The sequence below is a fragment of the Dendrobates tinctorius genome, unplaced genomic scaffold (assembly GCF_039654945.1).
Source record: "Dendrobates tinctorius isolate UK_male_01 unplaced genomic scaffold, ASM3965494v1 ptg000266l, whole genome shotgun sequence".
In the NCBI taxonomy this organism is placed as follows: domain Eukaryota; kingdom Metazoa; phylum Chordata; class Amphibia; order Anura; family Dendrobatidae; genus Dendrobates; species Dendrobates tinctorius.
The window spans coordinates 61,234-79,446 of record NW_027361933.1 but is presented as its reverse complement, the minus strand read 5'-3'; the positions used below and the strand labels follow the sequence as shown (position 1 = coordinate 79,446).

The following is an 18,213-nucleotide window of genomic DNA, read 5'->3' as shown; positions in this document are numbered from 1 at the left end:
GTTCACAAGCAGAAATTGTAGCAGTGGGTCAAGACATACATGAAGACTAATTTTCATACAGTCTTGTTTACTGATGAGTGTCGAGCAACCCTGGATGGTCCAGATGGATGGAGTAGTGGATGGCCACTATGTCCCAACAAGGCTGCGACATCAGCAAGGAGGTGGAGGAGTCATGTTTTGGGCCGGAATCATGGGGAAACAGCTGGTAGGGCTCTTTAAGGTTCCTGAAGGTGTGAAAATGACCTCTGCAAAGTAATGTATATAGAGTTTCTGACTGACAGCTGCCTTCCATGGTATAAAAAGCAGAAATGTGCCTTCAGGAGCAAAATCCTCTTCATGCATGACAATGCACCATCTCATGCTGCAAAGAATACCTCTGAGTCATTGACTGCTATAGGCATAAAAGGAGATAAACTCATGGTATGGCCACCATCTTCCCCTGACCTCAACCCTGTAGAGAACCTTTGGAGTATCATCAAGCAAAAGATCTATGAGGGAGGCAGTTCACATCAAAACAGCAACTCTAGGAGGCTATTCCAACTTCATGCAAAGAAATCCAAGCAGAAACTCTCCAAAAACTCCCAAGTTCAATGGATGCAAGAATTGTGAAGGTGATGTCACAGAAGGGTTCCTATGATAGCATGTAACTTGGCCTGTTAGGATGTTTTGGAGTTAAATAGCTTTTTTGTTCGGTGAATGTGACCTCCTAATGCTGCAAATTCCACAAATGAGCATTTTCAGTTCTTTAAAACATATCAAATGTTTAGAAATTCTAATGTGCCTAATAATTTGGAATAGTGCAATTTGAGTTTTTAGTCATTTTGGAGATTATACTGTTATTATTGGGAGGTTTCTTCAATAAAATTTGATGTATACTCTAACGGGTGATGACTTTTATTAGACTGACTGTCATTTGAACCGACTATTTAGGAAAATCAGAGAAAAATATAATTTGCATAATAATTTGGTACACAGTGTATATTTTTTTTAATTTATTTAGCGATTTTTTAAAAATTATTATTACACTTTTTCTTTTTTTTTTTTTAACTTTATTACATTGTCCCAGGTGGGACATCACTGTCCTGTGACAGATCGCTGATCTGTCACATCACAGGTCACTGTGACAGATCAGCAGTCTGTCACAGGCACTGCTGCAGACTTCCTCATGCCTGCGCTTTGCAGACATGAGGAAGCCAGTTCCCTGCAGGCCCCCGAAGGCCCCCGTCGACATCTTGGATTCGGGGACCTGCAGGGATGGAGCCCCCCGCAGCAGCGCTGCACATTGCGCTGCTGTGGGGGGCTCAGGGAAGCACGGAGGGAGCCCCCTCCCTGACGATGCTTTCCTTTAACCCCGGTACACCGCGATCGTGTTTGTGCCGGGTCTCAGCTGTGATAATCAGCTGACACCCGGCCATTGTAGGAAAGGGGTTAAAGTCATAAATATGTGCATATTCATGACTTTAATGAGCGGTACCATGTGACCGCTGAAGGAAGGAGCCTGAGACCGGGAGAAGCAGGGGGCTGCAGAGACCGCGCCGGGGGGGGGGGGGGGGTGTTTAAGTATGATCTGACACCCCCGCTCCCACCCCCCCCCCCCCCACCCCCGGTATATAACTTGCGTAGAAGCAAAACCGCATAAAATCTGCGGCAATTCCGGACGTGTGCACAGCCTAAAAGAGGGAAACTATGAAAAATCTAAGGTTTAAAGCCAGGGTCAGACTTGCAAGAAACTCACACGAGTCCTGCACCTCAATACCCGGCACTGCTGCCGGCACTCAGGACAGGAGTGTGCGGCTGCATAGAAATACACTCCGGTCGCGAGTGCTGGCGGCAGTGCCGGGTATTGAGGTGCGAGACTCGTGCGAGTTTCTCGCAAGTCTGACCTCGGCCTAACACAAGTGTCTTTACTCTGTTTCCATATGTATTCCATTGTAATTTTGCTGCCTTAAGTCTGAATCTACAATATGCACATTCCAATAACCCATTGTATGAACACTTTCAAGGGCTTGCGTTCTTCTCTCTTGTAAGGTTCACAGATAAGCCTTTCACTCAGCTGATTTTCATATGTATCAGCTGCAATTTTATGAGAAACCTGACTTTTTTTAAAGTATTCAAATTACTCTGGTCAAAAGATGAGAATACTGCAACATTAATGCCCCTCTATTGACTCAAATTTCTCTAAAAGGGTATTTGAAAATGGACAAAGCCTTTAAAGATGAAAGTCTCTGCTTACCTGGTGATATGAGAGTCTGGTGATCCTCCATCATTACATCCTTGCACAGATCCTTCTTATCTTCTATATACTCCCACTCCTCCATGGAGAAAGGGACATCCTGACTTCTTATAGACACCTGTCACACACAATCCTACAGTCATCCTTGACATCTCTCCCTTATTATTAGTGGGTAATGTCTCCGCACTTCTCACCTCGGCTGTCAGCAGCTCTTTGATCTTGTCGGTGAGTTCCAGGATCTTCTGTGTGTTGTTACTGTCGTATATCAGAGAATTAGGTGGATGTTTCATTATTGGACTCTGATATTTTACCCTTTCTTCTAACTCCTGGTCATTATTGCTCGGGGCCACACACTCACTGGAGGACTTGACTACTGTGTACTCCTGTGTGTGAAAGAGAGACCCTTATAAATGTCAGTACATGTCTTCCCACAATGTCCCACCTTCCACGTCATTCATAGGAAGCCTCACCTCTCCAGTTAGCAGGTATATGATCTCCAGGGTGAGATTTAGTATTCTGTTCGCCATCTTGCATCTGTCCTTATCCAATGTTGATGGGTCAATCGAGCAACAGTCTCGTAAAGAATACATCAACCACCAAGATCCTAAACGACAGGAACCTGGAAGGAGAAAAGGTGATTTTAAAAAAAGGAATAAGACCAATGTACTTATCTTGTCAATTCTGTTCCTCACCACTTTGTCGGTTTACATCAGAAACATAACACTAACAGCCAGATCAGCAAAGAGCAGGACACAACCAATACATCCCTTTTACCCTAGGTACATTGAATATATGTGGGTATGCAGGAGGGGGAAGCAGAAAAATATGATATTAATATGTTACAGTACGTCCTAATTGCAAGTACTTTGGGTGCAGAATTTTGCCTGTGCTATCCATAGCAGGAATTGGCTGCAATACACAGCTAAGCTTCTGCTTAAACCCTTCACATGCCACTGTACATAGCAATAGTGGAATTTAAGGCATTCGACAGAGTAGGATCGCACCCACTGTCAGCCTACTGGCACCCCCAGAGCATTATCGCAACAATGTCCCGTAACAAAGACCTACGTGTACATACTGTCACGATCCAGGTTGGATCTGACAGATAAAATGTTCAAGTAACCTTTTTTTTCCCCCTTAGCTGTGTGCTAAAGGTAGTTTTGCCCCCGGTGGCCATTAGGGTCATTGTACCGTGGTGGTTTCAGTTTTAGTTTTGCCGCCCCCCCCCCCCCCCGGTGGTCGTTAGTGTCATTACACTCTGGTTTATTTAGTTTAGTGCACGTGATTATAAAGCAGATGTGATTGCTGGCTCTGACCTATAAAAGAGTGTCAGGTGGTGGCAATCACTGTTGGTGATATGATTTCTCAGTTGCAACCAGGCCGTGGTGAAGGATGGAGAGTCCCGGGCAGCTCAGTCAGAGTCCTGGAGTGGCAGCTATGGTGTCAGCCAGGAATGCTTGCATAGCTTGGTTTAGTGGTAGCTATGGTGTCAGCAAGGAGTTCTTGCAAAGCTTGGTTGAGTGGCAGCTATGGTGTAAAGCAGCACTCAGAGGCTGGACTCGGTTGCTGAAAGCTACACTCAGATGCTGGACTCGGTTGCTGGAAAGCTACATTCAGGTGCCGGACTCAGTTGCTAGACAGCTGCACTTAGGTGCTGGACTCTGTGGCTCCAAGGAGGCACTCTGGTGTTGGACCCGGTCAGAGGAAAAGGTGCCCTCAGGTGTTGGACCCGGTCGGAGGAAAAGATGCACTCAGGTGTTGGACTCTGTTGCTGGGAGCATTAGCAACAGAGCAAAGCTAAGTGGTGTTTCCCTGTTTTGTCACTTTCCTCAATTTGTGTTTAGTGCAGTGGTGGGATTAGTTTCCGCACCGTCCTCTTCACTAGTAAGGGACTAGTGCAGGGCGAGTCAGGGTTTTTAGGTATCCTGATCGGCGCCCGGTGCGGAACCGGACTAGGGAACGTTAGGAGTGTAGAGACACTGACTCAGGGGAGTGCAGAAGGTCTCCACGTCCCCGTTCCCTATCGCAGGACCCTCCAATGTTATTGTTTCCCAGGTTTTCCCCTTTATTGTGTAAATACGTGTAATACTGCGGCGCTTAGAAACCCGATGATTACCTGGGTTACCAGCTCCCTGCACCAGCACACTGGTATCTTAACGTACACTGCGGGTAACTAAGCGACGTGCGTCGCTTGTTGCCCGCGTGTCGCTGTCCTGATTGCTGCTGAGATCTGCCAGTTTGGCAGCTCACCAACGATCATGTAGCGACACACCAGCGATCATGTCGGGATCGCCGGTGAGTCGCTATGTGTGACGGGGCCCTTACACTCACAGTCTGTAACCTGAAACTCCAGCTTACTCATTCCTTCCTCTTCACCCTCCTGAAGGAATGTTAATTAGCCAAGAGAGAGCTTCCTTTGTCTTTCCCCATGTGCTGGCTTTGCCATCATGTATAGTTAGAATCTAATCATTTGGTCATAACGCGACGTGAGTTTATGATAGAAATATGACAGATACATATTTGGAAAGTGCTTCAATAGAGATTCTCTACAGTGTTTTTTGCTAAACTATAGCACAAAAAGAACCTGAGAAATGGATTTCTCCTGAACGGAGCTGAATAGACAGCCAGTGTTTGGTGTCAAAATTAAGGTAAATTCAAGACCAGATGAGTGAGGCTTCTGCCATTATTCTGCTACGTTCTCCAGCCAAGTTCTGATCATTAGAAGTTTTCAGAACCAAATCTGTAACTCTGGAAAAGGGGAGGATGCAGGTAAACCAGCCCCTTTAGTGATGTCACAAGCCCAGAAGTATAAGTTACTGCAACTAAGCCCAGCCTGGAGTTGCTGCCTGGACACTGTTGCATCAAGACCCTCCATGCATTTTGATGTGTCGCCCCTCCCCCAGCCTGGTTAGCCTGGAATGACCTCAGCAACATGTGAGTGTTTTTCTTCTTTAACCCTGCTTTATTTGTAATTGCTTTGTACATACTTTGAATTGTCTCATATCGTAAAATCTTTTTATACCTTCTGTAAACACTGCCTATCTTTTGGGAGTAAAATATAAAATTATTAGTTTTGTTTCTCCATGTTCTATACCGAATTTTCACGCACCTGAAGTTGATTACGCTACTAATTTGGGTTGGCTTTGGACTCTCTTTATTAATTTAAATATTAATATTGAAATCGGAGCGGGTGGCAGCGAAGTGTGTTCTGGGCTAGGTGGATAAGCTGGCAGTGACTGAACGAGCTTTATAAGCTGATTGTTTGGCTGTGGCCAGAGCAGTTATAATTCCCTCACTGCAGAGTGCCTAATAGCCAGTGCACAAGTGGCCCGTCCGGCGACCAATTATCCTCGGTGAAGTTCCCTGACTGACCTGAGGGTAAGAGGGGCGCCGGAGAGCTGGAGGCCCATCACACTGTGCCTAGGGGGAGCTGGAGGCCCATCACACTGTGCCTAGGGGGAGCTGGAGGCCCATCACACTGTGCCTAGGGGGAGCTGGAGGCCCATCACACTGTGCCTAGGGGGAGCTGGAGGCCCATCACACTGTGCCTAGGGGGAGCTGGAGGCCCATCACACTGTGCCTAGGGGGAGCTGGAGGCCCATCACACTGTGCCTAGGGGGAGCTGGAGGCCCATCACACTGTGCCTAGGGGGAGCTGGAGGCCCATCACACTGTGCCTAGGGGGAGCTGGAGGCCCATCACACTGTGCCTAGGGGGAGCTGGAGGCCCATCACACTGTGCCTAGGGGAGCAGTACATAGGGTAAATCACGAGACATTGGAAAATAATAGGTGGGCACTTAAGAAGTTTTATTGAGAATTGTGAACGTTAAGTTGAGCACAGGGCATTATTACTTTATAGGGGCAAAACGTGGACATCGTTTTCTATGGCATTAATATTTTCTAGGGGCAATTTTACCATCTGCAAGGCACAAGGGAGGCATTATTGTCACATTAATATAAATATGATGTATGGTTTTTCTTTATCATCACATCTTTCTAGACCGTTCCATGGCTTTTCTGACACACACACGCTGGAGATTTGACCACCCCCCTCACAGCTCCCTGGCACCAGGGGAGCTCTTCTTCACACTATGCTATGTGTATGTGAGAGGGCATATCTTGACCCCAATTAGTGATATAGGTGTAAAAGTTAAATATTTGGAGCCTACACCGATAGAACCACACTCCACTGAATTTTCTAAGCTCATGGACCAGCAGAATCCAAGTAGTGGATTACTACTTAACCGAGGCACGTAGCCAAGCCATGTTTGGATTTAAATGAATACTAACGTCATGCCGAGAAAAAATGATACTTTGTTTATCGCTTTACGAGGTACCCTCCCCCGAGATGTGATACTTATGATTTTATTAGGCATTTCTGAAAAGGGGAGTGCTTCCATAGCTCCGTCCACCTCAGTGATGTCACAAGCAGAGGGTATATGATCAGGAACCTCAGTTTGAGGTCAGAGAGACCTGGGGGAGACCGCGCATACCATCCATGCTGCAGGCTGAATCCTTGCCTTTGGGAGCCCCTCCCCCCCAAAATACATGCTTTCCATGGACTGAGATATCTGTAAGTGCTTATTTTTCACCTTTAATCGTTTATTTTGTAATTGACTGTACATTCTAAATTGTCTCAAATTGTAACATCTTTTTACATATTTGTAAACACTGCCTACTTTTTGGAGTAAAATATAAAATTACTAGCTTCATTTCTCCTCGCTCTGTAACGTATCCCCACGACCTCCGTGCTAAATCAAGCCAACGCTACAGAACGGGTGGCTCCTGACCCGATCTAAATATCTTAATTAGAACCAGGAGCTGGTGGCAGCGTAGAGTGTGTTCTGGGCTTTTGGGGGAGACCATGGCAGTGACGGACAGAGTTTGATAAGTGTATATCCCGCCTGGGACCGGGATTAGTCATCTCCCTCACTGCAGCCTTCCCATTAGCCCGTACACGGTGAGGCGGCCCGTCTGGCGACTACTTATCCTAAGTGCAGTTCCCTGACTGACCTGACGATAAGGGGGGCGCCGGGGAGCTGCAAGTTCCAAACCGGAACTGGAAAGTGGGATATACATAAATCCCTGCTGAAGAACTGGGGGCAACCAAACACCCCTGCAGTTCGTGACATATTGGTGGCAGCGGTGGGATAACCAAATATATCCCCCCTGCAAATCTTCACAACTATGTAAGGTGCACAGTACTATGTGGGCCAATAAGAGGAGCACGGTTTTTGTAGCATACAGCAAAGTGACACATATGGCAGCAGCGGCTCAGTATTTGGGTATCAGTAGGATGAGAAATTTGTACAGGTTGAAGATAGACGGGTACGGTGCTGGAAATGTGAGATGTCAAATGTGTCTGCTGTAATATCTGCAGATGAGTCACGGCTGGAACTAGCCATCATGCTGGTCTGCTTCAGATGCAAATGACAGGAAAAATGAAAGACTCCATTAGAAAGAACATCGGCTGTAAGTCACTATGTTTAACTGCCCTGTAATCTCTTATACATTCTGCAGCAAGCACTTATGTCTATGACTATATGGCAGTATTATCAGGGTTTGTCTTAGAGATTTATTTTCAGTAACAGCATGGTTGGTCATCTACTGAGGTTCCACTATACCCCCGATTAGAGTGCACCACCACAGGTGTAAACATTGTTACCTGATTAGGGGACCACTCGGAAGGTTCGCCTCCCTGAGCTGAACCCCAAACTATGCCTCTGCCAAAGTTGAATGGTGTTTAACAAAGTAAATAAACAAAACATAGAATTGCATTTTCATTTTGCTTCCCATAAAGAGTAATAAAAAGTGATCAAAAAGTTTCATATATCAAAACTGTTCCATCGAAGAGCAGTCTGCTCAGTAAAAATAAGCCCTCATACAGCTCCGCCGACAGAAAATTGTAAAACTTACGACTATCAGAATTTGGTGCCCCAAAAGCAGTTTGTTTTTTTTTCAGAATATAATAGAACAAAAATGTAAAAAAAAAAACCCATACTATAGAAATTTATAGAAATTTGGCATTGCTAAAATCATTATGATCCTCAGAATAAAGACAAAGATTTATTTGTGAAGTGTAGAAACTTAAAAGTAAAAAAAAAAAGTGGAAATGCTGATTTGTTTTAATTTCTTCCCATAAAGACTTAAGGCGAATCTGCCACCGGGTTTTTGCTAACTCATCTGAAAGCAGCATAATGTAGGCAAGGAGATCCTGATTCCAACAATGTATCACTCAGATTACTGGACGCAGCAGTTGTGATACTATCAAAGTTTTCAGATGTAGCAGAGCTCAGAAAGCTTTCCCTTGTCCACCCACAGCTTTCTGCATACATTGTATACTGTTAGTGCTGGGGGTGGAGCTGGACCGGAGGACAGCTAGCCCAGCAGTGATAATCTCCTTCTGCTAAAACACTCATTGTACTGAAACAGCACACAGTCTAACAAGTGACATCACTGAAATCAAAATCTCAGCGCCTACCTCATGCTGCCCTCAGATTACAAGGTAAAAACCAGACAGAATCCAATATGAGAATTACATATAACTTTGTGAATAAATTCTATGTATCACAAAAACATATCATTTATACTGGTTAGCACTAGTGGGCAATGAACAATTTTTCTACAGACCCGATCTGCTGTCCGATCTGACATCAGAAGCAAAGAAATGATGCTATACTCTGGACAGGACAACAGTCTCATGTAACCAATTATTAGGACATGGTCATACCTGTCCGGTGTTGGATAGTTATCCATGAATGTTTCGCTGCAATAAATGTAAAGAACACTTACTTTTCAAGGGCTGGTCTGACACCACTCTACATCTGGAGGTAATATACATTTCCTATTATAGTATATCGCTGCCCATTACTGCAGTAATCCACTAATATGCAGGTATCATAATTATTCACCATTATAAATAATATGTAACATGTGGACACTTTACTATGATCTGCACATATTCCATTTATGCAATATACACCCGAATATATGTTAATTCCGCTACAATACGCACATATTGTCACGAATGTGCCGGATCCTGCTGAGACCTTTGGGGTATCTGGGATCAAAAGGTCACAGCAATTGGAGCATATTGTTTTTCACTTGGTGTGGAAAGAGTTAAGAGATCATTTTTTACCCTGCTGGGATTCCATATAGCTTTAATCTCAGCTGTTGCATATTTCTGCCACTCCCTGCCATTAGCTGCATATATGGGATATGCGCTCAGTTCTCTGTATTCTGCACATATTCCATGTACAGTCCCATATAACAAGCGCAGGGCATACACTATACAGCTGTATATATGGGATATGCGCTCAGTCCTCTATATTCTGCACATATTCCATGTACATTCCCATATAACAAGCACAGGGAATACACTATACAACTGTATATATGGGATATGCGCTCAGTCCTCTGCATTCTGCACATATTCCATGTACAGTCCCATATAACAAGCACAGGGCATACACTATACAGCTGTATATATGGGATATGTGCTCAGTCCTCTGTATTCTGCACATATTCCATGTACATTCCCATATAACAAGCACAGGGCATACACTATACAACTGTATATATGGGATATGCGCTCAGTCCTCTATTCTGCACATATTCCATGTACATTCCCATATAACAAACACAGGGCATACACTATACAGCTGTATATATGGGATATGCGCTCAGTCCTCTATATTCTGCACATATTCCATGTACAGTCCCATATAACAAGCGCAGGGCATACACTATACAGCTGTATATATGGGATATGCGCTCAGTCCTCTGTATTCTGCACATATTCCATGTACAGTCCCATATAACAAGCGCAGGGCATACACTATACAGCTGTATATATGGGATATGCACTCAGTCCTCTATTCTGCACATATTCCATGTACATTCCCATATAACAAGCACAGGGCATACACTATACAGCTGTATATATGGGATATGTGCTCAGTCCTCTATATTCTGCACATATTCCATGTACAGTCCCATATAACAAGCACAGGGAATACACTATACAGCTGTATATATGGGATATGTGCTCAGTCCTCTATATTTTGCACATATTACATGTACATTCCCATATAACAAGCACAGGGCACACTATACAGCTGTATATATGGGATATGTGCTCAGTCCTCTATATTCTGCACATATTCCATGTACAGTCCCATATAACAAGCGCAGGGCATACACTATACAACTGTATATATGGGATATGCGCTCAGTCCTCTATTCTGCACATATTCCATGTACATTCCCATATAACAAGCGCAGGGCATACACTATACAGCTGTACAGTCATATGTAAAAGTTTGGGCACCCCTATTAATGTTAACCTTTTTTCTTTATAACAATTTTGGTTTTTGCAACAGGTATTTCAGTTTCATATATCTAATAACTGATGGACTCAGTTATATTTCTGGATTTAAATGAGTTTTATTGTACTAACAGAAAATGTGCAATCTGCATTTAAACAAAATTTCACCGGTGCAAAAGTATGGGCACCCTTATCATTTTCTTGATTTGAACACTCCTAACTACTTTTTACTGACTTCCTGAAGCACTAAATTGGTTTTGCAACCTCATTCAGCTTTGAACTTCATAGCCAGGTGTATCAAATCATGAGAAAAGGTATTTAAGGTGGCCACTTGCAAGTAGTTCTCCTATTTGATTCTCCTATGAAGAGTGGCATCATGGGCTCCTCAAAACAACTCTCAAATGATCTGAAAACAAAGATTATTCAACATAGCTTTTCAGGGGAAGGATACAAAAAGTTGTCTCAGAGATTTAACCTGTCAGTTTCCACTGTGAGGAACATAGTAAGGAAATGGAAGAACACAGGTACAGTTCTTGTTAAGCCCAGAAGTGGCAGGCCAAGAAAAATATCAGAAAGGCAGAGAAGAAGAATGGTGAGAACAGTCAAGGACAATCCACAGACCACCTCCAAAGACCTGCAGCATCATCTTGCTGCAGATGGTGTCACTGTGCATCGGTCAACAATACAGCGCACTTTGCACAAGGAGAAGCTGTATCGGAGAGTGATGCGAAAGAAGCCGTTTCTGCTAGCACGCCACAAACAGAGTCGCCTGAGGTATGCAAAAGCACATTTGGACAAGCCAGTTACATGTTGGAAGAAGGTCCTGTGGACTGATGAAACAAAGATTGAGTTGTTTGGTCATACAAAAAGGCGTTATGCATGCGCTGTATTGTTGACCGATGCACAGTGACACCATCTGCAGCAAGATGATGCTGCAGGTCTTTGGAGGTGGTCTGTGGATTGTCCTTGACTGTTCTCACCATTCTTCTTCTCTGCCTTTCTGATATTTTTCTTGGCCTGCCACTTCTGGGCTTAACAAGAACTGTACCTGTGTTCTTCCATTTCCTTACTATGTTCCTCACAGTGGAAACTGACAGGTTAAATCTCTGAGACAACTTTTTGTATCCTTCCCCTGAAAAGCTATGTTGAATAATCTTTGTTTTCAGATCATTTGAGAGTTGTTTTGAGGAGCCCATGATGCCACTCTTCATAGGAGAAGCAAATAGGAGAAGTATTTGCAAGTGGCCACTTTAAATACCTTTTCTCATGATTTGATACACCTGGCTATGAAGTTCAAAGCTCAATGAGGTTACAAAACCAATTTAGTGCTTCAGGAAGTCAGTAAAAAGTAGTTAAGAGTGTTCAAATCAAGAAAATGATAAGGGTGCCCATACTTTTGCACCGGTCAAATTTTGTTTAAATGCAGATTGCACATTTTCTGTTAGTACAATAAACCTCATTTGAATCCAGAAATATAACTGAGTCCATCAGTTATTAGATATATAAAACTGAAATAGCTGTTGCAAAAACCAAAATTGTTATAAAGAAAAAAGGTTAACATTAATAGGGGTGCCCAAACTTTTACATATGACTGTATATATGGGATATGCACTCAGTCCTCTATTCTGCACATATTCCATGTACATTCCCATATAACAAGCACAGGGCATACACTATACAACTGTATATATGGGATATGCGCTCAGTCCTCTATTCTGCACATATTCCATGTACAGTCCCATATAACAGGCGCAGGGCATACACTATACAGCTGTATATATGGGATATGCTCTCAGTCCTCTATATTCTGCACATATTCCATGTACATTCCCATATAACAAGCGCAGGGCATACACTATACAGCTGTATATATGGGATATGCGCTCAGTCCTCTATTCTGCACATATTCCATGTACATTCCCATATAACAAGCACAGGGCATACACTATACAGCTGTATATATGGGATATAAGCTCAGTCCTCTATATTCTGCACATATTCCATGTACATTCCCATATAACAAGCAAAGGGCATACACTATACAGCTGTATACAGTTGTTGCCAAAAGTATTGACACCCCTGCAATTCTGTCAGATAATACTCAGTTTCTTCCTGAAAATGATTGCAAACACAAATTCTTTGGTATTATTATCTTCATTTTATTTGTCTTAAATGAAAAAACACAAAAGAGAATGAAGCAAAAAGCAAAACATTGATCATTTCACACAAAACTCCAAAAATGGGCGAGACAAAAGTATTGGCACCCTCGGCCTAATACTTGGTTGCACAACCTTTAGCCAAAATAACTGCGACCAACCGCTTCCGGTAACCATCAATGAGTTTCTTACAATGCTCTGCTGGAATTTTAGACCATTCTTCTTTGGCAAACTGCTCCAGGTCCCTGATATTTGAAGGGTTCCTTCTCCAAACTGCCATTTTTAGATCTCTGCACAGGTGTTCTATGGGATTCAGGTCTGGACTCATTGCTGGCCACATTAGAAGTCTCCAGTAGAGTTGAGCGACTTTGGTCGGATCGGGTTTCGTGAAACCCGAATGAAACAAAATAAGTTTCAGATGAAACTCGTCCGACTAGAGCAAAAAAAGTCGGAGTTTCGTCCGACTTTTATTTCCCATTGACTTGCATTGGGGTCGGGTTTCGGACGAAACTCCGACTTTGTTTTGCTCTAGTCGGACGAGTTTCATCTGAAACTTATTTTGTTTCATTCGGGTTTCACGAAACCCGATCCGACCAAAGTCACTCAACTCTAGTCTCCAGTGCTTTCTCTCAAACCATTTTCTAGTGCTTTTTGAAGGGTGTTTTGGGTCATTGTCCTGCTGGAAGACCCATGACCTCTGAGGGAGACCCAGCTTTCTCACACTGGGCCCTACATTATGCTGCAAAATTTGTTGGTAGTCTTCAGACTTCATAATGCCATGTAAACGGTCAAGCAGTCCAGTGCCAGAGGCAGCAAAGCAACCCCAAAACATCAGGGAACCTCCGCCATGTTTGACTGTAGGGACCGTGTTCTTTTCTTTGAATGCCTCTCTTTTTCTCCTGTAAACTCTATGTTGATGCCTTTGCCCAAAAAGCTCTACTTTTGTCTCATCTGACCAGAGAACATTCTTCCAAAACGTTTTAGGCTTTTTCAGGTAAGTTTTGGCAAACTCCAGCCTGGCTTTTTTATGTCTCGGGGTAAGAAGTGGGGTCTTCCTGGGTCTCCTACCATACAGTCCCTTTTCATTCAGATGCCGACGGATAGTACGGGTTGACACTGTTGTACCCTCGGACTGCAGGGCAGCTTGAACTTGTTTGGATGTTAGTCGAGGTTCTTTATCCAACATCCGCACAATTTTGCGTTGAAATCTCTTGTCAATTTTTCTTTTCCGTCCACATCTAGGGAGGTTAGCCACAGTGCCATGGGCTTTAAACTTCTTGATGACACTGCACACGGTAGACACAGGAACATTCAGGTCTTTGTAGATGGACTTGTAGCATTGAGATTGCTCATGCTTCCTCACAATTTGGTTTCTCAAGTCCTCAGACAGTTCTTTGGTCTTCTTTCTTTTCTCCATGCTCAATGAGGTACACACAAGGACACAGGACAGAGGTTGAGTCAACTTTAATCCATGTCAACTGGCTGCAAGTGTGATTTAGTTATTGCCAACACCTGTTAGGTGCCACAGGTAAGTTACAGGTCCTGTTAATTACACAAATTAGAGAAGCATCACATGATTTTTCGAACAGTGCCAATACTTTTGTCCACCCTCTTTTTTATGTTTGGTGTGGAATTATATCCAATTTGGCTTTAGGACAATTCTTTTTGTGTTTTTTCATTTAAGACAAATTAAATGAAGATAATAATACCAAAGAATTTGTGTTTGCAACCATTTTCAGGAAGAAACTGAGTATTATCTGACAGAATAGCAGGGGTGTCAATACTTTTGGCGACAACTGTATATGGGATATGCGCTCAGTCCTCTGTATTCTGCACATATTCCATGTACAGTCCCATATAACAAGTGCAGGGAATACACTATACAGCTGTATATATGGGATATGCGCTCAGTCCTCTGTATTCTGCACATATTCCATGTACATTCCCATATAACAAGCACAGGGAATACACTATACAGCTGTATATATGGGATATGCGCTCAGTCCTCTGTATTCTGCACATATTCCATGTACATTCCCATATAACAAGCACAGGGCAAACACTATACAGCTGTATATATGGGATATGCGCTCAGTCCTCTGCATTCTGCACATATTCCATGTACATTCCCATATAACAAGCACAGGGCATACACTATACAGCTGTATATATTGGATATGCGCGCAGTCCTCTGTATTCTGCACATATTACATGTACATTCCCATATAACAAGCACAGGGCATACACTGTACAGCTGTATATATGGAATATGAACTTAGTCCTCTGTATTCTGCACATATTCCATGTACAGTCCCATATAACAAGCGCAGGGCATACACTATACAGCTGTATATATGGGATATGCGCTCAGTCCTCTATATTCTGCACATATTCCATGTACATTCCCATATAACAAGCACAGGACATACACTATACAGCTGTATATATGGGATATGCGCTCAGTCCTCTATATTCTGCACATATTCCATGTACATTCCCATATAACAAGCACAGGGCATACACTATACAGCTGTATATATGGGATATGCGCTCAGTCCTCTATTCTGCACATATTCCATGTACAGTCCCATATAACAAGCGCAAGGGCATACACTATACAGCTGTATATATGGGATATGCGCTCAGTCCTCTGTATTCTGCACATATTCCATGTACATTCCCATATAACAAGCGCAGGGCATACACTATACAGCTGTATATATGGGATATGCGCTCAGTCCTCTGTATTCTGCACATATTCCATGTACATTCCCATATAACAAGCACAGGGCATACACTATACAGCTGTATATATGGGATATGCGCTCAGTCCTCTGTATTCTGCACATATTACATGTACATTCCCATATAACAAGCACAGGGCATACACTATACAGCTGTATATATGGGATATGCGCTCAGTCCTCTATATTTTGCACATATTCCATGTACAGTCCCATATAACAAGCACAGGGCATACACTATACAGCTGTATATATGGGATATGCGCTCAGTCCTCTATATTCTGCACATATTCCATGTACAGTCCCATATAACAAACACAGGGCATACACTATACAGCTGTATATATGGGATATGCGCTCAGTCCTCCTCAGTCCTCTATATTCTGCACATATTCCATGTACATTCCCATATAACAAGCACAGGGAATACACTATACAGCTGTATATATGGGATATGTGCTCAGTCATCTATATTCTGCACATATTACATGTACAGTCCCATATAACAAGCACAGGGAATACACTATACAGCTGTATATATGGGATATGCGCTCAGTCCTCTGTATTCTGCACATATTCCATATACATTCCCATATAACAAGCGCAGGGTATACACTATACAACTGTATATATGGGATATGCGCTCAGTCCTCTATTCTGCACATATTCCATGTACATTCCCATATAACAAGCGCAGGACATACACTATACAACTGTATATATGGGATATGCGCTCAGTCCTCTATTCTGCACATATTCCATGTACATTCCCATATAACAAGCACAGGGCATACACTATACAGCTGTATATATGGGATATGCGCTCAGTCCTCTATTCTGCACATATTCCATGTACATTCCCATATAACAAGCACAGGGCATACACTATACAGCTGTATATATGGGATATGCGCTCAGTCCTCTATTCTGCACATATTCCATGTACATTTCCATATAACAAGCACAGGGCATACACTATACAGCTGTATATATGGGATATGCGCTCAGTCCTCTGTATTCTGCACATATTCCATGTACATTCCCATATAACAAGCGCAGGGCATACACTATACAACTGTATATATGGGATATGCGCTCAGTCCTCTATTCTGCACATATTCCATGTACATTCCCATATAACAAGCACAGTGCATACACTATACAGCTGTATATATGGGATATGCGCTCAGTTCTCTGTATTCTGCACATATTCCATGTACATTCCCATATAACAAGCACAGGGCATACACTATACAGCTGTATATATGGGATATGCGCTCAGTCCTCTGTATTCTGCACATATTCCATGTACATTCCCATATAACAAGCGCAGGGCATACACTATACAGCTGTATATATGGGATATGCGCTCAGTCCTCTGTATTCTGCACATATTCCATGTACATTCGCATATAACAAGCACAGGGCATACACTATACAGCTGTATATATGGGATATGTGCTCAGTCCCCTATTCTGCACATATTCCATGTACATTCCCATATAACAAGCGCAGGGCATACACTATACAGCTGTATATATGGGATATGCGCTCAGTCCTCTATTCTGCACATATTCCATGTACAGTCCCATATAACAAGCACAGGGCATACACTATACAGCTGTATATATGGGATATGCGCTCAGTCCTCTGTATTTTGCACATATTCCATGTACATTCCCATATAACAAGCACAGGGCATACACTATACAGCTGTATATATGGGATATGCGCTCAGTCCTCTATTCTGCACATATTCCATGTACAGTCCCATATAACAAGCACAGGGCATACACTATACAGCTGTATATATGGGATATGTGCTCATTCCTCTACATTCTGCACATATTTCATGTACATTCCCATATAACAAGCACAGGGCATACACTATACAGCTGTATATATGGGATATGCGCTCAGTCCTCTGTATTCTGCACATATTCCATGTACATTCCCATATAACAAGCACAGGGCATACACTATACAGCTGTATATATGGGATATGCGCGCAGTCCTCTGTATTCTGCACATATTCCATGTACATTCCCATATAACAAGCACAGGGCATACACTATACAGCTGTATATATGGGATATGCGCTCAGTCCTCTGTATTCTGCACATATTCCATGTACATTCCCATATAACAAGCACAGGGCATACACTATACAGCTGTATATATGGGATATGTGCACAGTCCTCTGTATTCTGCACATATTCCATGTACAGTCCCATATAACAAGCGCAGGGCATACACTATACAGCTGTATATATGGGATATGCACGCAGTCCTCTATATTCTGCACATATTCCATGTACAGTCCCATATAACAAGCACAGGGAATACACTATACAGCTGTATATATGGGATATGCGCTCAGTCCTCTATATTCTGCACATATTCCATGTACATTCCCATATAACAAGCACAGGGAATATACTATACAGCTGTATATATGGGATATGCGCACAGTCCTCTGTATTCTGCACATATTCCATGTACAGTCCCATATAACAAGCGCAGTGCATACACTATACAGCTGTATATATGGGATATGCGCTCAGTCCTCTGTATTCTGCACATATTCCATGTACATTCCCATATAACAAGCACAGGGAATACACTATACAGCTGTATATATGGGATATGCGCTCAGTCCTCTATTCTGCACATATTCCATGTACATTCCCATATAACAAGCACAGGGCATACACTATACAGCTGTATATATGGGATATGCGCTCAGTTCTCGAT

At 42.9% G+C, this 18,213-nt stretch overlaps 1 protein-coding gene across 4 annotated transcripts in view; it reads right to left on the bottom strand.

Moving 5' to 3' along the window:
* Positions 1-18,213, bottom strand: part of LOC141069560 (uncharacterized) — a 118,401-nt gene that overhangs the window by 80,769 nt on the left and 19,419 nt on the right. For all 4 annotated transcript variants that reach the window (XM_073559221.1, XM_073559220.1, XM_073559219.1 and 1 more), the window contains exons 2-4: positions 2,704-2,852; positions 2,428-2,616; positions 2,234-2,351 (exon numbers count right to left, since the gene is read on the bottom strand). In XM_073559221.1, coding sequence (XP_073415322.1) covers positions 2,234-2,351; positions 2,428-2,616; positions 2,704-2,823 — 427 coding nt within the window. In that variant the 5' untranslated portion in view covers positions 2,824-2,852. The remainder of the gene's footprint in view (positions 1-2,233; positions 2,352-2,427; positions 2,617-2,703; positions 2,853-18,213) is intronic.